This window comes from Ammospiza nelsoni, chromosome Z (genome assembly GCF_027579445.1).
Source record: "Ammospiza nelsoni isolate bAmmNel1 chromosome Z, bAmmNel1.pri, whole genome shotgun sequence".
Taxonomy (NCBI): Eukaryota; Metazoa; Chordata; class Aves; order Passeriformes; family Passerellidae; genus Ammospiza; species Ammospiza nelsoni.
In genome coordinates, this window is record NC_080669.1 from 26,476,865 (window position 1) to 26,497,043 (window position 20,179).

The 20,179-nt window shown below is 42.0% G+C and overlaps 1 protein-coding gene across 1 annotated transcript in view; it reads left to right on the plus strand.

Annotated features, from left to right (window-relative positions):
• The first annotated feature begins 2,291 nt into the window (after positions 1–2,291).
• Positions 2,292–20,179, plus strand: part of ADAMTS19 (ADAM metallopeptidase with thrombospondin type 1 motif 19) — a 132,917-nt gene continuing 115,029 nt past the window's right edge. Inside the window, exons 1-2 of the mRNA XM_059492476.1 lie at positions 2,292–2,376; positions 3,353–3,963. Coding sequence (XP_059348459.1) covers positions 2,292–2,376; positions 3,353–3,963 — 696 coding nt within the window. The remainder of the gene's footprint in view (positions 2,377–3,352; positions 3,964–20,179) is intronic.

Consider the following 20,179-nt stretch of genomic DNA (forward strand, 5'->3'; position numbering starts at 1 on the left):
AGCATGTGGTGGGCTACAATACCATCTACCAGCATTAACCTATGACCAGACTCTCTGTTAAAACTAATGAACACCAGTAGGGGCTCTATTTTATAGTGCACTTTCCCCAAATGTAAACATAGAGAACTTCCCCCTATATTTTTACTTTAACTATTGAAACGATAAAAACAAAACATAAAATGAACTAAAGAAATCTGTTGCAGCTCCATGTTGATTTTAGCTTGCCCTGTATTCATATGTGGAGAATTATTGGAAATGAACTTTTTTCTTTGGCTGGTGATGAAGTCAAACACATGAAAGTCTTTCTCAACTGGCATTTTTTAAAACCTCTTTATCATTTGCAGTTTGTGTTGAAAAGGCCAAATTCTCCTTACCTTATTGTCAAAACCAGCGTTTTGTGTCTTTTTAGTAAGATTATACATGTGAACAAGAGAAACAGAATCTTGTCCAAAGGGATCAACAACTTTAGCAGATTGGAAACAGTCACAGCAATTCACAGTTTTAAAGTAAGCACATTCACATGCCATATCTTTTTTACCTTATTCCCCCTTGTTATCTCAGAGCAAAGGTCCTCTCTGTGCATTTTTGCATCTTGCCTGTACATTCTGATTTGTTATAACAAAAATAAAACCAGAATTTGTTTCTAATACTTTCACAGAAGCTTATAAACCGCATTTTGCAGCATTTCCTGATCAGTTGTAAGGATAGTTGTGGCTATGAAAAGGCTGCAGGATTTGACCTATTAACTAATTCCACTGTAAATTAGTACATATGTTTTATTTATTTGGAAAACAAAGCTTCCATTGAAATGCATTTTAAGGTCACCTAATTATCAGGCAAATACCAGTTTGCAGCCCTGAAAAGCTCCCCTCTTCCTAATCAATTCATCTTGTTTTCACTGAGTCCCTCTGATTTTGCTCAGTGTTAGTTGGCTCAAATGCAAAAAAAAAAAAAAAAAAAAGAAAAAGACAAAAAGACCAGCGTATGATAACCTTTTCCCCCTATAAAATGAAACAACTAATAAAAAAATACTATTTGGAGCCAGCTGAGAATACCTATCCATGCAGCATACGTTTCAAGCAGCTATCGAGCAGAGCAGAGACCAAAAGCCAGCTGCATTTGGCTTCTGTGGAGTCTAAACGTGTTTTTTATTTGGAGCTGTAACACGTGATTTTTGTTTGTTTGTATGTTTTGCTTTTCATTTTACATAACTAACTTCTAGAAAGAATTCTTGCAACTTCTTTGCTTCCCCTTAACGGCACAGATGGCTTTCCTCGCCGCACTGGATTGCTCTGCCTTCCCCTAAGGCACAACAATCACCTTTGACATTAAGAACAGTAGGTAAAGCAGCAGAAGTTAGGACAAAATCCGACTTTTAGAGGGATTTTTACGTGTTTACCTGTTGCTTTTGCAGTTCATGCTGATGCTAGATGCGCAGCTAAAGCTTTTTGCTCAGCTCCTCATTTACTCGTTCCTCTGCTGACAAGGGCCGGGGTGGAAAGTGATGGGTTTCCATGGAGAGCTGCGTGGCGGGGGCAAAAGGAGTTTAGAATCAAATTACACAAAACTAGGCAAAAGCAGTCAGTGTCTGCTGCTCCCTGAATTTAGGCAAAGGCTCCCCTGAGCGCCTTGCTGGCGACGGGGATGAGGGGAACCCTTCCCGCAGCCGGGGCGCACCGGTGCGCGCCCCTCGCAGACGGGAGGGGCGGCAGGCAGCGGAGCGCCGTCTCCGGCACCGCGGCCGGGGCTCGGCTGCCCACGGACCCGCCCGGGCGCCTGCCCGCGGCCCGGCGGCGGGGTTGCGGCGGGGCGAGGGAAGGGGGGCCGCGGCGGGTGCCCGCCCGGGCGGGGCGGGGCGGGGCCGGACGGGACGGGGCCCGGCGCGTCCCGCCCCGTGGGGGCGAGCGGCGGGCGGGGGCAGCGCGGTCGCTGCCGCCGGGGCGCAGCTGCCCGCCCGCCGCCGGGCGCTGTGTGCGCGCACGGGCCGCGCTCCTGCCTGCCCGCGCCCACCCACACGCAGACGCGCACACACACGGACACGCACACGCAGACGGACAGACGGACAGAGACACGCGCACACACGCACACACGCGCGCCCGGCCGCCGTGCGCTGCGCATCCCGCGCCGCCGGTGCTGCCTGCCCGCCCCGCCGGGACGCGCTGCTCGCGCTCTCCCGAGTTTCTCCGCGGGCGCCCAGGTGGCTGCGCCCCGCGGCACTCCCCGCTCGGCCCGGCACGACTCGGCACGGCCCTGCGTGTCTTGCCAGCCGGCGTCCCGCGGGCGCGGAGCCGATGGCGCTGGGAGGAAGGATGCGCCTGAGCCGCGTCTGCTGCGTGTTCTACCAGCTGTGCGTGCTGTCAAGCGGGCTCGGCGCAGGTAAGTGCGCGCCTTTCGCGGGACGGGCCGAGCCCGGGGCGGCCTCCGCGCCCCGCAGCTGCCGGTGGCGGTACCTGGCCGTTGTTAACCGCGCCCGCCCCCCGTAAGCGATGGGTGATCAGATAGTGTGCGCCTTGGCTGTGAGAGTGCACTGCGCAGCGCTGCTCTGTACGAGACCTGATTTCCACAAGCAGCCCTCTCATCTCTCCTGGCTGTGCTGTTCCTAGAGTGTGCGATTAATGTGTAAATAAAACTGTTTCCTGTCTCTAGTGTAGGTTGTGTAGGTTGTGTGTACTCAGATCTTTGTAAACATAATGCTGGCATGCTGGACTTTGGTTGTATTGTGATGTAGAGTGTTTGGGATATGCAAGTATCAGTAGTAAGTTATTCTCATTCAGTTTCATTATAAGAATGATCATCATACAGCATGTGCATGCAACTGCTACTTGTATGTGCAGCCATGGTGTGTGTGTATGTGTGTATTTGGCCAAAATTTGGGAGGCATAATGGGTCTTGCACAGCATGCTGAGAAGAAGGTTGAAATTTTCAAATTTGTTCAGGTTTTCCCCAGCAACTTTATTTTAGCTATATGAAACAGTTGTTGCTTTGTCTAAATGATGAAGGATTTATGCAACTTTCCTTGCATGGAGGTGGTGATCAAAAGGAAAGACATCCCCAGCTACTAGTACAAACACAGCTTCTGCCCAGCTTGAGGTCCAGCTTTCTCTGTGTTCTGCAGAGCCTTGTGTGTTCCAGACGCATCAACAGAACAGACCCATCCAACAGCTGGCCCCCCTGCTCTGCATAAGGACAAGATGAAAGCAGCAAATGAACCCCACTATGTTTTATCTAGCATGCTTGTTGGTCTTGGAATCAGAAGGACCATCTTGTGGTGGGCAAAGGGGAAGGTTTTTAGCAGGCACTGGATGCTGTTCAGTGCTTCACTCATTTAAAGCATCTGCTGCATTTCTCACAGGTCTCCATGCTGCAGAAGAGACTGAGGAGTGGGAGATTGTCTTCCCTGCACTGTGGAGCCCGGGCCAGCAGGAGCCAACGGGTGGCAGTGGTGGTGGTGGGGGTTGCAACGTTGATCCCGGTAGTGGGAACCGAAGCAGCACTTTCAGTGGCCCAGTCACACCCAGCCCAGCAGCTGGCAGCTCCCGAGAGGTGCGTTCAGTCTCCTCCTCGGTGGATGGGCAGGCACAGGCTGTAGGGGAGGCAGCAGAGGAAGAGGACACTGAGGATGAGTATGAGTCTCAGGAGTTTTACCACTGGTCCCCCCTGCCCCAGGGGTCTGGTGCTGCCTCTCAGTTGCCACCACCACCATCCACCCCACCACCACCTTCAGCAGAGGATGGAGATGAAGTGCTGCTGAGGATCCCAGCTTTTGCTCGGGAACTATACCTGCTGCTCAAGAGGGACAGCCGCTTCCTGGCTCCTGGCTTTGCTGTGGAAGAGAGGCTTGGGGGTGAGGGCAAAACTCCACCCAGTGCCACACAGCTGCAACCTGAGAGAGCTTGTTACTACAGTGGTGCTGTCCTCCGCTACCCGGGCTCCTTCGCCTCCTTCAGTACCTGTGGTGGACTGGTAAGATGACCTTGCATGCACCTAGGCCTGCATCCAAGTCCCTGCTTCATCTATTTCTTTTCATTCCCATTCCTTTCCTAAGGTCTTCTCTCTTTCTTGGTAGCATCTTGGGTCCTACCTCTGTACCTAACTTAATTTTTTAACAGTTTTCCTATTCATACACTTCTCATAACATTTCTCAATTCCTAATTCTGCCTTTAGCCTGTACAATGGTGATATTATTTATCCTGTTTCCAGATAGGTTCCTTTCTGGTTCTGGATTTCCATTTCTTAAACTTTTCTCATCTCCATGTGTAATTTTATCTTGCCTTCAATGAGTTCTGTAATTAGATACCTCCATGCTCTGTCTCCTTTATTTTCTCTGTCTCATCATCTCTCCTGTAGTCCATCTGTAATCTATTTGTTCTTCATTCTCATGCTGTATTCTAAAGTTATTTCCCTCATTTGAATTATCTTCCTTCTGCAGTTCAGTTTTCAAACAGTTCTGTCTTTTTTATTTCTAGCAGTATTTTACCAATGTCTCCTTTCTCCTTTTCATTACTCCTTTACTTTCCCCTCTTTGGCCTTTTTTCTCTACCTCACAGCTTCTCACATGTGGTACCTGTAGTTACTTGAATTTGGGACTTCTGTCCTTTTAACTCCTCCACAGAAGAATGCAATGAGTAAGTTCTCAGCAGAAACCTTAATACAGTCGGACCTTTTCAATTGTTATTACTTCTGTGGCATATTCGCTTATTTAAAACGAGCTCTCCCCTGCTATTATTTCTGTTGCATCAATCATGAGTTTTGCTAGATAGAGAGCAGAATTGGGTACACTGACAACAGCAGTGATGATCCAAAGAACAGTCATCCTAAGGTACTTGCAGGTGGGTGGAAAGTGTAGAAAGAAAAAAGTTTACCTGTGATGGTATAGAATGCTGGCAGGACCTTAAAAAACCCCGATTATTGCTACTAATATTTTGGGGCTACTATCATTTGGGGCCTTTATGTAGCATAATAAATGCACATTCTTGGAGCACTTAACAGAATTTAGAATAGAACGAGTAGTGGTGCTGAAGAGGGTTAATATCCTCCATAATTCTGGGATTTGGGTGTAGATCACCATAACTGCATGATATATTTTTCCTTGTATTTCTTTCTGAATTTGAACATCTGACTTGCTCCATTGCTGATTCATGAAGATATGCCTTTTTATTTGTATGGCCATGAAGAGAAACCAGGTAAAATATGGAAATTTTGACTGCTTATTCATTTGCCTATTTGAACTTATTAAAAAATCAACACAAACTGAAAATGGTGGATTGACACCAAATAAAATATTTGCCTGCACTCCTGCAAAGTGAAACTGCCAAGTTTCACACAACTCTAAGTGGTTGGCATCTAATTATTGATATTTTGTCAGATTTTCCGAAGCAAAGTGGTAGAATTAATTGTGGAGAAAAATATTGAAAGTCAATTGATGGTGGTTTGAAAACAATTGGGTAAAAGAGTTTTGTGTTCATGAAAAGCATTTGACTTCTATGCTCCTTCTTATTTTGAGAATTTTGCTTCCTTCTACATTGTGTTTGGGTAAAATTAGGTTAGAAAATCTTTGTAAAGAAATTGGAAGAAATAATTATCACCTTTTTATTGTGTCTATTCAAAAGCCATGTACATCATTGCATGTCTGTAACACCTCTGATTTATTATATAAATTGATTCACTTTTTGGATAGATCACAGTTTGTAGAGAGCCCTATTAGTAATTATTGATACTGTTAGACTTTACTAGGAGCACCAGCTTACTCCAAAGCCTTTGGCCGTCTAAGTGTGCATGTGCCCAAATCATGCTCTCCATCTAGAAAACTGCAGCTGAAACATAAAGTGTTCTGGGTATCTCAATAAAATTGTCAACTGTTGCTGATGTTGACTGGTGTTGTCATGATCCTCAACAGCACTGTCCTCTTTGTTGTGAAATAGTTAAGCAGCTGTTCTTCCTGAGAGTGTTGCTGTGTCAGGCTTAATTTAAAAAAATTGCACAGTGCTATTATGTCAAAGTTGTCATAACAAATCCTAAGCTATTTGTCATTCTTTATTCAGTCATTGCTTGGGCTCTATTACATATGTAAGTTGCTGAGTTTCCAAGAGTATTGAAAAAACATCCTAACATGCGTTGGATATTCCACCATGTTTCATCTAGGCCTGAACCTGCAAATAGAGCCAAGCTGTATTTCAAACTACATTTTCTTTTTTTAACATGTAAAATAATATTGAAACTTGTCCCCAAAAATATTTTATTTTAGTTACTGGAATTAAAATTTATTTTTTCATTTTAAATATAAAGACATTTCAGAGAAAATACGAGTGTCTTAGATGCACTCTCATTTCAAAGCCTTGCAGACCTTGGGTTAGGTTTAGTAAGCTGCATACACTTTGGAAAGTCAAATGTGGGCTGATATGCAGCTTAGATTATACCATTCTGCTCTTCAGAAATAGCCTTTCAGTGAGTCTTTTTACTGACGAAAAAGATTAGCTGTAGTCTGACAGACAACAGTGATTATTCTGTGCAGGAAAAAGGGTGGAGGAGAGTAGTGGTTTGGCCATCATATGCAGGGAAAGATCATACCTGGCAGTACAGATGTGTGGCTATTGCTGTAGGACTAGTTTTGTCAAAAGATACTGCATCTTCAATAAATTAAAGAGAGGCCTTAGGTCAAATTATTGTACCATCCACATAGGATTCTGGTATCAGTTCAGTTTCTCAAGGCACAGTGACCTCATGTGCCAGTGATATTCAGGAAAGAGGGGGGGAAAAAGGTCTGTGTAGCAATCCACTTATGTACATAGAAAGAAGAATATTGCTGCAGATGTTAAAGACCTTACCCTCTGAAGCTGAAATTTAGATACTTTTTGAATATTTCACTGGTTGCATTTGTGTAAAGCATCTCACATAAAGGACAGCATTAAAGCTTCCCGATATTATTTCACAGTTCTTGAGAGCTTCAATAGTGTTTGTTTTTTTTTTTAAGCTGCTTATCAAGAACCAATATGGAGGGGTAATATTCATGGGGCTCCTAATGCCTTATGAAAGTCATGCCAAAATACAAGTGAGAAATGAACGCTGTACTCATGGATAATTACTAACCAAATTCTGACTGCAGGCATTCAGAAGTGTCTTCATTAAGCTGCTTAATCTTAACAAACAAAACTTAACTAAGTGGTTATTTTGTAATGAATCTAAAGGTTGGAGATATGCATGGCCTATCTAGAAACTTCATCATGGTGACCTGAGCAGTCTCAGAGCTCACATGATCAGTGGTGACAGTCCTCTCCAACTCCTTGGTAAAACACTTGTGGAGGCTTACATCTCTTTGAAGCTCAGTGAGATTTACTCTGAGTACATTTTGGGATTCTGCACTGGTGCTGTGGGAAGATGATTAAGGAGAGGTTTCCAAGGATTCTCCCATCTGCATGCTGACTGCCCACATCTTGTTCATGGCTAGCCAAATACCAGGATGTAAACAGTCCTGCTGATGCCACTGAGACTGTTCTCTGTAAGTGATGAATTGAAGAGCTGGACCATTAATTATTTAAATGGTTGTTTCTTCTGTTTGCTTGTGTTCTGACATAATATTTGAAAAAAGAAGAAAATTGTGTCAAAGGTTATTGGACAATTTTATTTGTGGCTGGTGATACATATATATATATATATATATGGTAATTTTGTATAGCATGCTGTAGGAGAAATTTACTGTGAACTTAGAATTAAGAACTCAGACTGCTGGTCCTGTATCTACTTCTAGAATGAAAGTTGAAGTAGTCTCACTGCTTTTACCACAGAGTTCTGTAAATGTGGCGTATATGTGCTTTATCCCCTACTCATTTCATTTCAAAAAGAGAGGTATGACTACAGTTTTTTCTCAGTAATTAATTCCTTCTGTAGTACTCTATGGCTGTGTACTGACAGGCAGGGATTTCCCCAACATTTCTTCTTCTTTTCACTGAAGCAGTCTGCAATAAATAGAGAACAGCTATTTCTGTTTGGGCCGAGAAAGGATCTGAATGGCTTTTTATTTCTAAAGTCATGGAGCATGTTTAGACTTCCAGGAAGTGCAAACAGGAGCAAATGTAGACACAGGGAATGGACAGAACAATGCAGCTCCTTGCTGCTGTGCTGTTCATCTCAGCTTCTTGCAAGCTGTCTTAGAACATCTCTGGAGCTCCACCTAAGAAGACAACATTGACATTTGGGTTAGTTTACTGGAGAGAAGTTTTGAAGTTCATCTGATTTTCACTGGATCATAAGAAAGTGAATCAAGCAACAGCATATTTATAGTTCAGATGAATCTGTGTAAAATACAATTTGCTATTAAAAGTAATGTGCATTCTCACAGTGACTTGAGTTGGAACAAGTCTTAGCATATCTCCAGTCCAGGGAAGAGCTCTCTACAGAAGTGTGTGGTGCTTTTATTAGGCCTCACTGCCTCACTGCCAGTGACAAGCAGGTTTTAAAACGATATAGACAAGTACTTCACTTAAATAGCCCTATCCAAAGCAATGCTGCCAGGATCATCAAAAGAATGGATGACAATTGTTCTTTGCCATGCAGAAATGTGCCAAGTATCATTGGAGGGCAGCATTTCAATGAATATTTCTAATTGTAATGTCCTACTTTTACAATAAAACAAGTAAATAGGATGTGAAAAATGTATGTGCCTTTTACTGGCCAATGGAAGGGTTGTATAGCACTTCAGTAAGATTTGAAAAAAACCTGAAGCAGCTCTACAGGAAATGCATATCTTTTTCTACTTCTGATACAAAGTTTGTGAAGATTAGTTTTGAAGGTTAGTGTTATTAACTACTAGTAATTGAATGGCAAATGATGCATTAAAAATATTTAGACTTCTTAGGATATTCTAATTTCACATGTCCCTTACATTCAGGACACTAGAGCTTCTAAAAAATTGGAATTATTATTTTGTACCTCTCCATTGAAGACAGTCTGACTTTGAAGCTTATCTCAGAACAAGCACAATGAAATTGGAATGAATAATAGTAATAAAATCTATTAAGAAGTTTATGTTTTCCTACAATTCTGCACACAATCACTTTTGGGGATAGGATTCAGCCTAAGAAAAAGCTGAATCTCTGTTTTGACATCTTCCTTCCTAGACAGGGATTTTAACCCTAGTGTTTCAAAATTTTTATATGGGAAAAATCCCCATGAATAAATTGTTACACTTCCTTGTGATTCCTGTAATGAGAGTACTGCGTGACATGGCAAGTATACTTGAATTTTTGGACAGGTCAAAAGTTTTGGAAAGCTATCCTGAACTTCTCTTCCTTTTGGTTGCACAGCTTTCACTGGCAGTGCAATATTTAACCTGCTGGAAAGTTCCTTTCCTGGGATGGGATCTGATGTGTTGAGGATGAATAGGCTGTTTGCCTGTGGTGTGAGTAATGAGTCTTTGCTGTGTGGTGGACATGCAAGCTGAAGTCTTGCTTTTGTGAGTATCTCTGCTTTTGTCCTTTTGGTGTTTTGTGAGCAGGTGGTCAGAACGACTCATACATTTGGGCTTCATGCATTGCCCTGGGAAGCTGTGCTATTACAGGATGTGAGCTCTCCCTGTAATGCTCTGAGACTTAAATAGACTTCTTGCTTTGATCAGGCTGGAATGCAACTACCCCATTACACATCCTGAATCATACAGTACCCACATGCAAGCTGAAATGGGTTAAATATCCAGCCTTTTGTCATCCAAATGTAGTGCCCCTTCCTCCCCACCTCAGTGACCCTTGCAGTTACACATCCGTATTGAGTAACTTCCACACCAGATGCTTTCCAAAAGAAATCTGAGACAATTACAACTTCTTTTATGCTGGTGGTAAGCATTAGAAAACAGAGATCACCAACAATTTTTCATAAAAGGGTAAAGAAAAGAGAATGTTAGCAGTCTTTTTGGTCCATATGATACATACATGCTAGATTTTGACATTGCAGAAGGAGGATTATAAAATTCAATAGGATTATACTTACAGGCTGCCAGGATGAAATTAAGTACAAACTCTGTCCTATTCACCCAGCTTCCTGGGATCGTTAAACGAAGGGAGAACAAATAGAAGTAGTCTGCCTACTGTTTCATTGTGAGTTTGTTAGACAAAGGAAACTTTACAGAGAAGGACAGAAATAAATATGTGAATGAGGGTACTCAATGAGTATCCCATACTGACAATTCACAGCTTCAACAAGATCTGCTTTGTTGACTTTAAAATATGCCTTATTTGTGTTTTAAACACGCTTAAATGGGCAATATAAAATTTGTGATCACTATAAATTGGTGAGCAAGGTAGGACATGAATGGTAAGGTTAGAACTGAAAGCAGCTTTGCTCTGTTGTGAAAGGGTTTTAAGTCTTTTTTCCCTCAGAACAAAAAAAACCCCAAAAAACAAAAATCCCCGGGTAAGGTTGGAGAACCAATGAGATGCGGTAGTGCTCCTGGATGAATGAAGTCTTTCAGTGTCGGTGTTGAAACTCATCTGGCTTTTTCCTCCTGGATTTACATGACAGTGGAAGGTGTGAAAAACGAGGGCAGCCAGCCCTGTAGGAAGTCTGGTTGCCAACAGGACAAAACAAGTTGTTTACTTGAGGTTACTGCGGCATGGTTAGGCAGAGGCACTTTTGCCTCCAGCTAAAGTTTAGCTGTTGTGTTTGTAATCTCTCTATTTAAATCTCTTTATTAAAATACCACCTGGAAAATCTAATTAAGCAGAGCTCAGCTCACAGTAGAGAAGCCTAAGAAAAGTAAGATGGAGTAGGTGATTGTGGCCAGCTGAAATAACTAGCATATATGTACAAGAAATCACAATTAACAAACTTGCTGAACAGGAAGTTAATTACAAACAAAACTATTACATCTAGGTTGGGGGAGGTATTTTGTTTTCTTTCTTTCTTTCTTTCTTTCTTTCTTTCTTTCTTTCTTTCTTTCTTTCTTTCTTTCTTTCTTTCTTTCTTTCTTTCTTTCTTTCTTTCTTTCTTTCTTTCTTTCTTTCTTTCTTTCTTTCTTTCTTTCTTTCCTTCCTTCCTTCCTTCCTTCCTTCCTTCCTTCCTTCCTTCCTTCCTTCCTTCCTTCCTTCCTTCCTTCCTTCCTTCCTTCCTTCCTTCCTTCCTTCCTTCCTTCCTTCCTTCCTTCCTTCCTTCCTTCCTTCCTTCCTTCCTTCCTTCCTTCCTTCCTTCCGACGCTTCCTTCCGACACTTCCGACACTTCCGACACTTCCGACACTTCCTTCCGACACTTCCTTCCGACACTTCCTTCCTTCCGACACTTCCTTCCTTCCGACACTTCCTTCCTTCCTTCCTTCCGACACTTCCTTCCTTCCTTCCGACACTTCCTTCCTTCCGACACTTCCTTCCTTCCTTCCTTCCTTCCTTCCTTCCTTCCTTCCTTCCTTCCTTCCTTCCTTCCTTCCTTCCTTCCTTCCTTCCTTCCTTCCTTCCTTCCTTCCTTCCTTCCTTCCTTCCTTCCTTCCTTCCTTCCTTCCTTCCTTCCTTCCTTCCTTCCGACACTTCCTTCCGACACTTCCTTCCGACACTTCCTTCCGACACTTCCTTCCGACACTTCCTTCCGACACTTCCTTCCTTCCGACACTTCCTTCCTTCCGACACTTCCTTCCTTCCTTCCGACACTTCCTTCCTTCCGACACTTCCTTCCTTCCGACACTTCCTTCCTTCCTTCCGACACTTCCTTCCTTCCTTCCTTCCTTCCGACACTTCCTTCCTTCCTTCCGACACTTCCTTCCTTCCTTCCTTCCGACACTTCCTTCCTTCCTTCCTTCCTTCCTTCCTTCCTTCCTTCCTTCCTTCCTTCCTTCCTTCCTTCCTTCCTTCCATCCATCCATCCTTCCTTCCGACACTTCCTTCCTTCCTTCCGACACTTCCTTCCGACACTTCCTTCCGACACTTCCTTCCGACACTTCCTTCCTTCCTTCCTTCCGACACTTCCGACACTTCCGACACTTCCGACACTTCCTTCCGACACTTCCTTCCGACACTTCCTTCCTTCCGACACTTCCTTCCTTCCGACACTTCCGACACTTCCTTCCGACACTTCCTTCCTTCCTTCCTTCCTTCCGACACTTCCTTCCTTCCTTCCGACACTTCCGACACTTCCGACACTTCCTTCCGACACTTCCTTCCGACACTTCCTTCCGACACTTCCTTCCGAAACTTCCTTCCGACACTTCCTTCCTTCCGACACTTCCTTCCGACACTTCCTTCCGACACTTCCTTCCTTCCTTCCGACACTTCCTTCCGACACTTCCTTCCTTCCTTCCTTCCTTCCTTCCTTCCTTCCGACACTTCCGACACTTCCGACACTTCCGACACTTCCTTCCGACACTTCCTTCTGACACTTCCTTCCGACACTTCCTTCCGACACTTCCTTCCGACACTTCCTTCCTTCCTTCCTTCCTTCCTTCCTTCCTTCCTTCCTTCCTTCCTTCCTTCCTTCCTTCCTTCCTTCCTTCCTTCCTTCCGACACTTCCTTCCGACACTTCCTTCCGACACTTCCTTCCTTCCTTCCTTCCTTCCTTCCTTCCTTCCTTCCTTCCTTCCTTCCTTCCGACACTTCCGACACTTCCGACACTTCCGACACTTCCGACACTTCCTTCCGACACTTCCTTCTGACACTTCCTTCCGACACTTCCTTCTGACACTTCCTTCCGACACTTCCTTCCTTCCGACACTTCCTTCCTTCTGACACTTCCTTCCTTCCTTCCTTCCTTCCTTCCTTCCTTCCTTCCTTCCTTCCTTCCTTCCGACACTTCCGACACTTCCGACACTTCCGACACTTCCGACACTTCCGACACTTCCTTCCGACACTTCCTTCCGACACTTCCTTCCGACACTTCCGACACTTCCTTCCGACACTTCCTTCCGACACTTCCTTCCGACACTTCCTTCCTTCCGACACTTCCTTCCGACACTTCCTTCCTTCCTTCCGACACTTCCTTCCTTCCTTCCTTCCTTCCTTCCTTCCTTCCTTCCTTCCTTCCTTCCTTCCTTCCTTCCTTCCGGCACTTCCTTCCTTCCTTCCTTCCTTCCTTCCTTCCTTCCTTCCTTCCTTCCTTCCTTCCTTCCTTCCTTCCTTCCTTCCGACACTTCCTTCCTTCCGACACTTCCTTCCGACACTTCCTTCCGACACTTCCTTCCTTCCTTCCTTCCTTCCTTCCTTCCTTCCTTCCTTCCTTCCTTCCGACACTTCCTTCCGACACTTCCTTCCGACACTTCCTTCCGAAACTTCCTTCCGACACTTCCTTCCTTCCGACACTTCCTTCCGACACTTCCTTCCGACGCTTCCTTCCTTCCTTCCGACACTTCCTTCCGACACTTCCTTCCTTCCTTCCTTCCTTCCTTCCTTCCTTCCTTCCTTCCTTCCTTCCTTCCTTCCTTCCTTCCGACACTTCCGACACTTCCGACACTTCCGACACTTCCGACACTTCCTTCCGACACTTCCTTCTGACACTTCCTTCCGACACTTCCTTCCGACACTTCCTTCCGACACTTCCTTCCTTCCGACACTTCCTTCCTTCCTTCCGACACTTCCTTCCTTCCTTCTATCCTTCCTTCCGACACTTCCTTCCTTCCTTCCTTCCTTCCTTCCTTCCTTCCTTCCTTCCTTCCTTCCTTCCTTCCTTCCTTCCTTCCTTCCGACACTTCCTTCCGACACTTCCTTCTGACACTTCCTTCCGACACTTCCTTCCTTCCGACACTTCCTTCCTTCTGACACTTCCTTCCTTCCTTCCTTCCTTCCTTCCTTCCTTCCTTCCTTCCTTCCTTCCTTCCTTCCTTCCGACACTTCCGACACTTCCGACACTTCCGACACTTCCGACACTTCCTTCCGACACTTCCTTCTGACACTTCCTTCCGACACTTCCGACACTTCCGACACTTCCGACACTTCCGACACTTCCTTCCGACACTTCCTTCCTACACTTCCTTCCGACACTTCCTTCCTTCCGACACTTCCTTCCGACACTTCCTTCCTTCCTTCCGACACTTCCTTCCTTCCTTCCTTCCTTCCTTCCTTCCTTCCTTCCTTCCGACACTTCCTTCCGACACTTCCTTCCGACACTTCCTTCCGACACTTCCTTCCGACACTTCCTTCCTTCCGACACTTCCTTCCGACACTTCCTTCCTTCCTTCCGACACTTCCTTCCTTCCTTCCTTCCTTCCTTCCTTCCTTCCTTCCGACACTTCCTTCCGACACTTCCTTCCGACACTTCCTTCCGACACTTCCTTCCTTCCTTCCGACACTTCCTTCCGACACTTCCTTCCTTCCTTCCTTCCTTCCTTCCTTCCTTCCTTCCTTCCTTCCTTCCGACACTTCCTTCCGACACTTCCTTCCTTCCTTCCTTCCGACACTTCCTTCCTTCCTTCCTTCCTTCCGACACTTCCTTCCTTCCTTCCTTCCGACACTTCCTTCCGACACTTCCTTCCTTCCTTCCGACACTTCCTTCCGACACTTCCTTCCGACACTTCCTTCCTTCCTTCCGACACTTCCTTCCGACACTTCCTTCCTTCCTTCCGACACTTCCTTCCGACACTTCCTTCCTTCCGACACTTCCGACACCTTTTTCCTACACTTCCTTCCAACACTTCCTTCCTTCCGACACTTCCTTCCTTTCCTTCCTTCCTTTCCTCCTTTCTTAGTACTGGAGATGGTATCCCTTTAAAATTTTATTACTGTCATTAAGTGCCATAAACCAACAAAGATCTGCGTAAAGATAAAGGAATAAGCCCTCTTTGTTTCTGTTTTTCCTCCTGGGTTCTGCTGCTGCAGTCTGTTGCTATACTTCTTTATCTTTCTGGATGAAACATCTTTTGGTTAGATTTTTGTTTTGTGTATCTGAGACCTCATCCTAATTCATAAGAAAGATAAGTCTTCTAAACATACAAACAGTATTGTTAATGTAAAGCTGAAAGATTTAGAAAATCAGGTTTGACTTAGGCCAGGACTACCTTTGAACTGTAACAATCTCTGTTTCCTTTAATATTAAACACTGTCACATGGTATGTGAGATTTTGGGCCACCATGCCTCAGACCATGTGGTAATGATTCCTTTCTTCAAAGAGCTTCATCCCACAATGATGCAGGTGCTCTATCCTTAGACAGGTTTGTGATTCCAATCCTGCTTATAAAAGCCTGCTATCTTCCTAAAGGGCCTGGTTTGAGTACAAGTACTTCCTTTGCAATATATTTCTGATAATTAGAAATTAGAAATATGCTGTCTCCAGAGTGGCTTCATTTAAGGAAAAAAAAGAGATTGCTGGGCATCACCTCGGATCTCTGCCTATTGTCATGAACGTATAAAATTATCAAGGTTACTTTTCAAGATAGAGAAGTAAATGAGATGGTAAATCAGAAAATCTGGGTAGTTCCATTAATGAAATTAGTAAATTAGTGACATTTTGGCCTCCTTATTTGATGTTAACTGCTTTAAAAAGAAAAGGCAGAGTACTTCCAGCTACAAATGGTAATGTTAGTGAAATGAACATTTTTTTAAGAACATTTTTTAAGAACATGTATCCCTGGCTTATATATCTCATGTATCTGCCAATTGTTTCTTCGTTAGCAAATGAATCAGGATTTTTAAAAGAACCAAATGTTCTCCATGTTGCAACTCTTGTAATATTATGTTAAAAGGACTGTTCTTTGTCTTTCTTTTCAAAATGTTTTCTTGCAGGAGTGGAGATTATTTTCGTTGTTAACGTTGGATGTGACAGGGGAAAAAAAGCAGCATCCATGATCTCCATGCTAAATAAGATAAAAATAGGGGGAGCTGGGAAATAGGGAAAAAAACCCAAGAGAAAGCATTAGGTGTTTGAACTGTAAGATTGATGGAAGGTGGGAATATTCAGGAGGAGTCTGTGAAAACTAATGCTCATGTAGAGGTAGTATTCAAATGGTGAACATACCTCTTTGCTATGTGATGAGCAGAAGTACCTCAATAGAAGGGAGTGTCCAGAGTGATTTGGATTTGTGGGAGAATGAGGTGTTTGCAGATGTTTTTCTGTGGCGTGTGTGTCTTTCCTTGGTTTACTCAGATCTCTCAGATGACTTCAGGGATATAGCAGGAGGGCTGGTTGGTTTCTCCTTGCAGAGGAGTTGTGGAAATAGCGTGAAATATACTAAGCATGAGCATCTGTCTTATGTTGCAGATCCAGACAGTAGTTGGTCAAATTTTTATAAACCAATAGCGCAAAACATCTATATTAGTTTTAAGATCAGATGTGCATCTGCAGTTCATTAGCAGCTCAGTTAACCTTTTGTTGTTAACATGTCATTGTCTGGACAATCTGGTCTTCTTGTTAGTTTTTTTTTTTTTTATTGTTTCTAATATGCCATCATAAATGAGCAATAAGTATTATTTGGAAGTGAAAGAATGAAGAATATTTCTAGTGTTAATTTTAGAACAATTGAATTAGAATGAGAAATCAGTCTCCTAACATTAGCTGCTAATAATACATACATCTGCATGTAAGTGAATAGAAGTAAAATTTTTTTGGAAGCCTGTGCTGTTGAATGTTTTTCTTAGGTCTACCAGTACTTCAGTCAGAATTATTTTCTGAATGAGTTTTGCATCCAAAATGTAGAAATGTGCCCCAAAACTGACTTGTGAAGTGATTTAGTTTCTGTGGGATTATCTTCCAACAATTGCATATGCTTGTTTCATGATCTCAGCTGTGCTACCTTAAGTTCTCATTAGATGTCAGAAGTTTAACTGGGTCAAGTCAGGGCAAGCTTATTTAGATAGTAGCAAGTTAAGGAAAATACAGATATTTCTGCATGTGATTTTTATTCATCTGGGGACAACTTTTTATGCTGCAGTGCAAAGTAGATGTCCTGCTCTGTCCCTCCGGGCTTCAGGGGATGCTGGGTGGAAGTGCCCAAGTGATAGCTACAACCATTACAGTTATGCCATTTTTAATATAAAATGTTAAACTATGCTTCAGATGTGCTTACAATTTGGAATGATCTTTTTTTTTTTTTTTTCTTTTTTCTTTTTGCCTTTTTTTTTTTTTGCTTTTTTTTTGGTTGGTTGGTTTGGATTTTTTGCTTTTGTCTGATTAGCCTGGCATTTGGATTATAACCCTGAAAACTCAGATGTAACTCTGATTCAAGGCATGTATGAAGTACTTTAGTTTTCTTCTGGAACTGGGACACAGGACATAAAAGGGACATAATGAGGGACTCATATTGTTTTAATATTTAATTGTGGTCTTACATAATTTTCTTTTGAAAAATGTTCCTAAACATGAAGCTGTCTGTATGTGTTTCTGTTGTAAGCTGTGTGTGAAACTCTTTTAATTAGTGCAACTTTTGAAACCTGAGAATTGACAATCTTGTAAGTTAGGAGACAGGAAGTTGCTTAGGTGATTTTTGTCTAAATAAGAGATTGCCAGTCTCTTTTGTCTCTTTGTGACCTCAGTGGACCTCACCTCAAATATTTATTTAGAAATACATGAGGGTAGGAAGTGAGTTTAAAGTGGAAGAGGATTTATGGAGTAAAATGGATGCAATTTGGCATATAAAAGCTTTGTTTTCCAGTTTCTGGCTGATAGTTCTAGCATGTTTCACTTTTTCTGTCCAATTACCTGTTTCTTCTGTAGTAACCCATCTAAGGAAGCACAATAATAACAACACATTTCTTGGGTGTCTCTTTAGTTTTTTTTTTTGTTTTTTTTTTTAATTTCCCATACTAAATCATTTACATGGGAAATAATGGAATGAAATAATTCCTTTCCTTTGTATTTCGTGTTGGGTAATAAATCATTTGCCTATTTCATAGAAGCAACTTTATTTGGAAGTGACCAGTCAGACTGACGGTGCTTCGTTCAAGAGATGCTAATGTCAAAACTCCACTCTGATCACCATTTGTGTTCTTATGCACATAAAATAAAGCTCTTTAACTTAAAAGAAAAGAAAAACCTTAATCCAAATTTATATTTCTTCTTTTAATTTAAATAAAAATTCCTGAAGAATAATTAGATAGTGTTCCTTCTTTCTAAGGGTAGCAGGGCTATAGTTTCTTAGCACAAGAAAAGAAATTGATTTTTTTTTCCTCAAAAGTGAAAGTAGGGTCTAGGTTTAAAAGTTAAAAGCCAAAAACTGCATAGATTAGGAAAAAAATTCAGTCAGGAGTCATAGAAGAATATAACTTCTATATATTTTCAACTTTTTAAAACAATGTTGTGGGAGTCTTGTTTATTTCTCTTAAAGCTGTCTGGTTTGGATTAATATAATTCTAGATAGAGATATAAAAACCCTAAGCATAACTTTATTTTATAGAAGAACTAACTTTATTTGTTTAATTGTAGTTCTATACCTATAAATATATTTTATTTTCCTTTCCTGAATTACTGTTTTCTACAGTTAGTAATTTTGGCAGATTGCAGATTTGAATGAAACTGAGTTTCATGGAATGTTGCCTTGAATTAAATAATGTTTCATAATAGGAATAATAGGAGCAGTTCAGCCTCTCTGTCAGAAAAAACCCAAGATAATGGAGTCAAGGATGGATATTTCAGTAAGGATTAGCAGAGATTAAATTTCTCTATGGACAATCATGGGTGGGTTTTGGAACTGTGCCACATCCTTCTGTGGCTACTATGAAAGCGCACGGGTTTGAACAATGCTAGCTCATTGGTATGGACTATTTAAGTGTTTTACGTGGATGAATCAATTTAAATTCGGATCTCTTCTGTTGGTCATCTTGGTACTAGTCTAGGTGTTTTATCTAATGCAGATCAGAGTTGTTGGTATTTCCTGTTTAACTTCCTGCATGGGACTCAGTGTAGAATGCTTAGTGCTTATCCTTTGTGTGTTATTATACTTTTCCTCTATAAAATACCATTTCAAATTCTGATGGGATAAAATCGAGGCTTGCTCTAAAAAGAAATAGATTTAATGCGGTTTCATTAGCTAAAGGTACAGCCCTTTGATTCATACTCCAAAAGAGTGGTTTGTAGTCTTACCACAAGAATTGCTGAAGTTACTCATATTACACCAAAATGTTCTAAAGGAACATCTTTATGAGCTCTGAGTCTTTAATTGCAAGGATTTTTTCCTTAGGTGATATGTTTCCATATGTGTTGCTTTTTTCATACCTAGTCATGTTTAGCTGTGCAAACAGTCTTTCTTGGAATTGATATTGATATTGGTATTGATAACTACTCAAACGTTGTTGTGAAATAAGTGATCTTAAATATCTAAGATCAACTAAACCAGCTCATTGTAAAGAGTTTTTAGTTTAAGTTTTATGGAATAAATTTTTTTAAATCCTGACTCACTTTATAGAAGCACTTGTATTTATTCTGGAAAGGAGTTATGGCTGGGTTTCTGAGTTTTATTTTTTTAACAGTAAGTGAGTGGTTGTGTTCCATTTTATATAGCATATACTTGGTGAACAAAACCAAATCATTGTTAACATCATGCCTTAGTTAGGACAACATGATAGACACAATTTGCAGGTTAGGTGGCTAAAAACTCCATTTTAAAAATGGAGTTTTATGCTAGTTCTCCTTTGAATTCTGCAAGTAAAGAGCTGTGTCAGGCTTGTTCAAATGTAATAGTACTTTGATTTTCATTTTGGTTGCAGTTTATTTTATTGGCCTATATTAGTCATCTGTGGTTGGTTGAACATTATGCCCCAGCATACTTCCTGAAGCAAAATAAAGTAAGGCTTTTTTGAACGTTTCAGGCAACAGATCGGAAGCATTTTTATTTATTTGTCAGTTGGTGCATGCACCAGCAGTGGAGCTGAAGTCATGCAACCACATAAAACATATATTTAATACAGGATTGTATAGGGGGCAAAATGAAAATATGTGGAAACTGTGCTTGAACCACAGTCAGCTCTGATCATTGTGTTTTTAATGAACCAAACTGAAGACACGGCCCTTTTATTACTTCCAGCTTCTTGGATCATATGTCTACATGAAAATGAGAACTGAGAAAAATGAAAAACTAATTCTGTAGCCCTCATAAGGACAGATCAAAATTTGAAACCTGAAAACCAAGATGCTGGGAGACCACTGAAAGGACTTTCTTTAAAAAAAATAAATGTTTCTGTCCGTAGATCATCATTTAGAGCTGTGAGTATAGAAATTTTCCATGTTCTTTTAGTAGAATTTTAATTATTTTTGAGTCAGTAATAGTGATTTTTTTTAATGCAAATGA